The sequence below is a fragment of the Ursus maritimus genome, unplaced genomic scaffold, assembly GCF_017311325.1.
Source record: "Ursus maritimus isolate PB19 unplaced genomic scaffold, ASM1731132v1 scaffold_26, whole genome shotgun sequence".
Classification (NCBI taxonomy): Eukaryota; Metazoa; Chordata; class Mammalia; order Carnivora; family Ursidae; genus Ursus; species Ursus maritimus.
The window spans coordinates 41,817,045-41,823,037 of record NW_024425119.1 but is presented as its reverse complement, the minus strand read 5'-3'; the positions used below and the strand labels follow the sequence as shown (position 1 = coordinate 41,823,037).

General features: G+C 59.9%; 1 protein-coding gene across 1 annotated transcript in view; it reads right to left on the bottom strand.

Annotated features, from left to right (window-relative positions):
- LOC121105378 (trithorax group protein osa-like) overlaps positions 1-2,428 on the bottom strand; it is a 7,237-nt gene extending 4,809 nt beyond the window's left edge. The window contains exons 1-4 of the mRNA XM_040641951.1: positions 2,344-2,428; positions 1,209-1,538; positions 894-1,008; positions 92-368 (exon numbers count right to left, since the gene is read on the bottom strand). Of these exons, the coding sequence (XP_040497885.1) occupies positions 92-368; positions 894-1,008; positions 1,209-1,538; positions 2,344-2,428 (807 nt within the window). The remainder of the gene's footprint in view (positions 1-91; positions 369-893; positions 1,009-1,208; positions 1,539-2,343) is intronic.
- Positions 2,429-5,993: the final 3,565 nt, after the last annotated feature.

Genomic DNA, 5,993 nt, shown 5'->3' with positions numbered 1-5,993 from the left:
ACCCGGCCGGGATGCCGAGGTACGGGACTGCGGGCTCGGGCGGGGGCAGGCACGGGAGCGCGCGGGCGGGCCGGGGTCAGGGGGTGGTGACCGTTCGGTCGGGGTGTCCGGAGCTTTGTCCGCGGGCGCGGGGCAGTGTGAGGGCCGGAGAGGGCCGGGGCTGCGGGGCGCGGGGTTCAACTAGGCGGGGGTCGAAGGGCAAGGCCAGCCGGAGACCCGGGCGGGTGCGTGGGAGCCGAGGGTCACTTCCCGGGGGGAGGGGGACGGCAGACAAGGGGATCTCGTCTCCGCCGCGACGGGCACCCTCTTCGCCGCCCGCTTTGGTGCGCAGGTTGCAGCAATAGCGAGCGACCGGCTCTGGGGGGAGCCTGCGGGATTGGGGGGGGGGGAGCCGGGATCTGCGGGTTCGGGTCCCCGAAGGATCCTGTGTCCGGAGCCGGAGGGCCGGCCCGCAGGCCCCTCCCACTCCGTCAGGTCTTTGTCCAGCGGCCCCTGTGTGTGTGTGGGAGGGGGTGGGGGCTGGGTTCCTGGCCCGGAGATTCCCCAGCATCGTGACGGGGCAGTGACAGGAGACTGAGGCCACTTCGGGCCCTGCGCCCCTAACGCCCACCCCCTTCCTTTCTTCTCTTCTGACCGGGGGAGAGCGTAGCCCCATCTCAGAGTCAGGGCGTTGCAAGAAGCTGCACTTACCTTCGCCCCGGGGCTACAAGCTACAAGGGAGACCCTCTGAGCTCCCCGCTCTATAGAGAGAGCCCCTTAAAATGGCCCACTCCCAGAGCCCTCTCGCTCTACGCAGAGATTCCCTTGCTAGGAGCTTGCTCTGTCGAGGGTCCTCCGCAGAAGGGCGGGCGCACAGTAGGTGCTTAGCAAGGGTGGGCCCCCTTCCCCGGCGCCTGCGGTGCCCGAGCCGCTCCTGGGCGGAGGAGGCCTGGGAAGGGTCTGCGAGCGGCCTGGAGCCCGCGCCCAGCGGCGGCCCGGAGCGCAGGGGTGGGTGGACGGGTGGGTGGGCTGTTAAAGGGACGGTCACTAAATCAGGATTAGGCCGTGGGGCTGTCAGGCTGCCTGGCCCTGTCTCCATGGCTACCTAATTTGGAGGAGAATAGAGGACGGAAGAATGTTTGTGTTGTGGTCCGCACGGGCTGCCGCGGCTGAGCGGGCTCTTGCCCTGGGCCAGGCAGCGGGGAGCCAGGCTCTGCTTCCAAGCCCACTGTGGGCTTCTGCGGGGGGCACTTCTCGGTTCTCGGGGCCCAGAGCCTTCCCTGTGGAGTCTTTGGAGTGGGCCGGATAGTGCCACGGCCCAAAGCCCCCTGAGCTGCACAGGGAGCCCCAGACCCTCCGGAATCCAGCCTGAACCTCCGGTGCACCCTGCTGGAAAAGGCCGCTCTGAGGTTCCTCAGAGCCCCTCCCCGGACCCCCTGGCCGGGAGCAACCGCCGTTCTCCGCTGAGCCTTGGCCCCGGAGGACCCAGTCCCCGGGCGGCTCGGGGCTGCGGCGCTGCCCGGACCCAGCAGCGGGGCGCGGACCCCGCGGCGGCGGAGCTGCGGGCAGGGGGCGGGGCGCGACTTCCTGGGGTGGGCGAGAAAGGGGCGGGGCTTGCCGGCTGGCTGCGCTGGACGCGGTGACAGGCCTCGTAAATCCCCCTTTCCCATATTTAACACCATTTCATTTATTTCCACTTGCGTCCATTGGAGTCCGCAGCAGCAACCCCAGCGAGGAGCGACCCTCGCCCTCGCTGTGATACCTTCTGGGCGAAAGTCCTCTTGGGCCAAAGGGAATTTAGCTATGTAGGGCAGTGGAGTTGCTTCTGGTGAGTCCCAGATAACCCCAATTCCTCAGGGGGACCTCCATCCCCCCAGGAGAAGAAGTGGGGGCTGAGAGGCACAGGGAGGAGTTTGGCCTCTGAGGCCCCGCGGGATTCTCTGGCCGTGGTCTAAGAGTGGGCTGGGCTGAGGATCCCATGGGTGAAAATTCCAGGACGCAGACTGGAGGGGGTAAGGGAGAGGGACCAGACAGGACCGGAATGTGGTGTTCCAAGAGCCCTTTCTTGCCTTCCTCCTGGTCATCCATGGCCACAGCTTTTTTTAGGGAACAAGGCTCCCTTCCCCGCCCCTGCCTGGGCTGCAGCTTTATTGCTGAGATCTCAGACTCTCCACGCAATTTCACGCCTCTCTGCCTTTGCTCTTGCTGTTCCCTCAGCCAAATGCCTTCCCCATTGTCCCTGTCTTTCCACCACCTCCTCATTCTTCAAGGCCCAACTCGGATGCCAGACTTCCTCTGTGTGGCCTCCCCAGAGCCCCCAGCTCTCGCCCTTGCTGCTGTGGCCACGCTCTCCTCGTCCTGCACCTGTGTCTCCTTCAGCCTTCGTGGCTGAGTCCACGCTAGGCTTTGCCTCCGGGAGGACAGGGATGGAGCCTATACTTCCTTGCATCCTGCCCACGCTGGGCCTGGCAGAGCTTGGCACCTTGTGAGTGTCCCATGAATATTTGTTGGCTGAATACAAGGAGTTTGGTAAGGGCAGCCTGCAAAGCATGGAATCTGGCAAATAGCGATGCACTCCTGGGTGGGTGGAGACCCCTGGGTGGGTCTCCTCCTCCTCATTACTGACCCTCCCCCACCCCCAAGTTGGGAAGGACTTTGCCCCTTCCTTTCCCCACAGACCAACATTCTTTCCCTGCCATTATCATTCTGTTAAACAGAGAGGCCAGTCAGGATCCATATGGATCACATTAACAATTGCTTATTATCTGGGCCACGACTGCCCCCACTATCCACCCCCAGCTCCTACTGCTGCAGTTGCGGGACCCTTAGGAGCCCAGCCTCCCTGCCTCCTCCTCCCCCCACCATTGGTCATCCTGGGAGGGCAGGGGACAGGCTGGTCTCCCTCACCCTCCCTGGGCCTTCTAGCAGAACTTTACTTCTTCTTAACTTGGCTGCCAGTTAATGACTCCTTTCCCCAATTTAATGAAAACCAGGTTCCTCGCAGAAGTGTGGTTCAGGGAGGTTCCAGGGCTGCTGCAGGGAGAGGCGGACGTAAAGTCTCGGGGCACCTGTGGTCCACAACACTGACAGCCCCCCCTCCAGTGGCCTGGAGCTGTGGGCAGGGGCGAGCCACACTAGGCTGACCATGGCGTGTTCTGGTTTCTTCTGCCGTCTCAGCCTTGGGCTGGCCCTGCTCCCAGGAGAGACCTTGCAAGGCTCCAGGTCCCAAGCCTTTTGCCGCAAAGAAGGAAGAAAGCTGAGAGTTTCCTGGAGCTGCAGCCGGGGAGGCCCCGAAGGATGGGGAGTGGGCTTCTGTGTAAACACATACAGCTCAAGGGCACTAGGGATGGAAGGGGTCTTCCAGATTGCCCACGACTTCTGATTTACAGGCCCCTCAGAGGGACTGATGAAAGCCTTTCTCCAAACAATGCACTTCCATCAATTGACCCCAGCCTTTGCCTTCTGCCTTTGAGGGTTCTTGGGCCCCCTGAAGCCCATGGGGACCCCACATCAAGAAGTTCTCCCCCTAGTCCAGGCCCCCTCGGATGTGCGGAGGGCTGAGGTGGGCTGGTAGCCCAGGACTCCTGACCTCCACAGTGCTTTCTCCGTGGCCTTATTCCTGGTGGGGGACAGCATGTGCCAAGGGACCAGGGGTGGCCACTGAGCTGCAAGGCTAGCCTTCAGTTGGGAAAGATTCACACTGTCGGTGTTGGGGTAAGGGCTGGTCTTCTCACCTCCGAGTGCATTGCCTGGAGAGAGGATGTTCAGGGATTTTTGTTTGGTTTTGTTTTAGAGTCTGCTTGTCGCCAGGAACAACACTGAGTGGCAAGAAAGTCTAGCTCTTTTCTAAGCATTTTCATAAGCCTCTTGAGTCATGGCGAATACTTAAGCAGCACGTATCAAACACCCTCTATCTCACCTGTGAAGTGGGACTAAGAATGATGCCCTCCTAAGTGTGATCATGAGGATTAAATGAGGCAATAGCCAGGAGCTGGGAGCCCCGAGTTCGTCTTGAACGACTGTGGTTGTGGTGACTGGTCAGAAACGCAGGTGACAGGGCTCCGGGCTGTGATTGCTGTTGACTCTGGCATTTCCCCAGTTGCCCCGCCAAGGAGAGGGGCATGCATGGGAGCTACCTGGGTGCCTTGCTCTCTTTTCCTTTCCTACTGAGGCATGCGCAGTGTCAGACTTTGCGATTCATCTTGGGGACTGGAGGTGGGGTGGGGAGTTCTCAGGGAATGGGAGAACTGGGCTATGGTCACCGGCCAGCCTCCATAGCCCCAGAGGGCTGTGACTCCAACCCCATTTTATTTTATTAATTTTTAATTAGAAGAAAAAATTTTTTAAAGATTTTATTTATTTGAGAGAAAGAGAGAGAGAACAGGAGTGGGGAGAGGGACAGACGGAGAGGGGCAAGCAGACTCCCAGCAGAGCAGCGAGCCTGATGTGAGGCTCGATCCCAGGACTCTGAGATCACGACCTGAGCTGAAGTCAGATGCTTAACCAACTGAGCCACCCAGGCGCCCTAGTTTTTAATTTAAAAAAATTATTTTAAAGTAAACTCTATGCCCAACGCGGGGCTAGAACTCACAACCCCAGGGTCAAGAGTCACATGTTCTACTGACCGAACCAGCCAGGTGCCCCAACCCGACTCCATTTTATAATGACCAATCATAGCCCCCAACCTAGGGGCCAAGCCCTGGGCTGCAATGACCACCCCCCCCCCAACTAATTAGGTATAATTGCCTTGGACAAGTCATTCTGTTTGGGTCTCAGTTTCTCATCTGTAAGACGGGGATAAGAATACTGGTGGGTTCATAGGTGACAGAGGCCCTGGTTTGAAATAGTGTGTCTCTTTATCTCTGAAGTACGTGCCTACCTCTGGTGACCCGCTCGGTAACTTTGAACTCGGGGACTCCGGAGAACCACCTCCCATGTAGGAGCAGGGAGAAAAAGAGGGAAAGAGGGCGTGTGTTTGTGAAAGTTCTGGACCATCTTTGAAACTCCCTCCAAAGTAGAGTCAGGGCAGAGAGCTGGGCTCAGGAGGTAGGCAAGAGGAGAGCCAGCCTGGTTACCTCAGGAATCTGGGAGGTGGAAGCCTACCTTCCTGGATCTCCCCTCACTGCCCAGGCAGACTCAGGCCACCTGGTCCCAGCCCCGTGCTGGATTAATCAGGGAGGGACAGGGAGATGTGATGACAAGGCTGCATCTTACCCTTTCCACCTTGGTGTTGAGCACCTGCCATTCCTGGGGTTCTGGGTGTACCTCAGCAAGGCTCCAGAGGGGCCCCAGCCAGGGTTGGGATTCCTTGGCCCTGAGACTCCCTGCACACTCACAGGGCACCTATGTGCCAGGCCCTGAGCACATTTCCCTTAACAACCCTCAGTGTCCCACGTGGCCAGGGAGGACCAGAGCACGTCCCCAGCCCTGGCATCGTGTGCTCTGCCACAGGCACCCAGCAGGAAGCACGGCCATGCGCATGACACCCTTGGCGAGGCCCTGCGCCAGGCCCTGGGAAGGTTGTCAGGTAGCTATCCGTCCAGCATCCGTGATTTCCTGATTTGGTCCCACCTTCAATGAGCTTAGGAGACAGTCGGGCAGCAGAGAAGAGGTGAAGGGACACGGTATGCTGTCAGAACTGCTTTCCTTGTATTCTCTGTGTAGACGGGAGCCCGCAAGAGCGGAGTGGCCCTGCTCAGGGCTGCGGCGAGTGCCCAGGAGTGGCTCGACACAAGGGACTCAGGGCCAGCAGGGCCCCGGCATCACCAGTGGAGTCTCAAGGGGACGGAGTTCCTCTGGGGGAGGCTGTTCAGAGGTGACAGAGGTCCCAGTTCAGTGGGAATTAGGAGGAAGCTGGGAGAGTCCCCCTGCTGCTGCCTGGCCTATTTGGCTCTTGGGTGCTGGAGAGTTTGTGGCTGGTGGTTCTTCTTTCTAGGCCAGTGGGGAAAGAAGACTGGGAGAGTCAGGTTATACTGAAGAAAGATGGTGGATCACCGCCACGCCCCCCCCCCCCC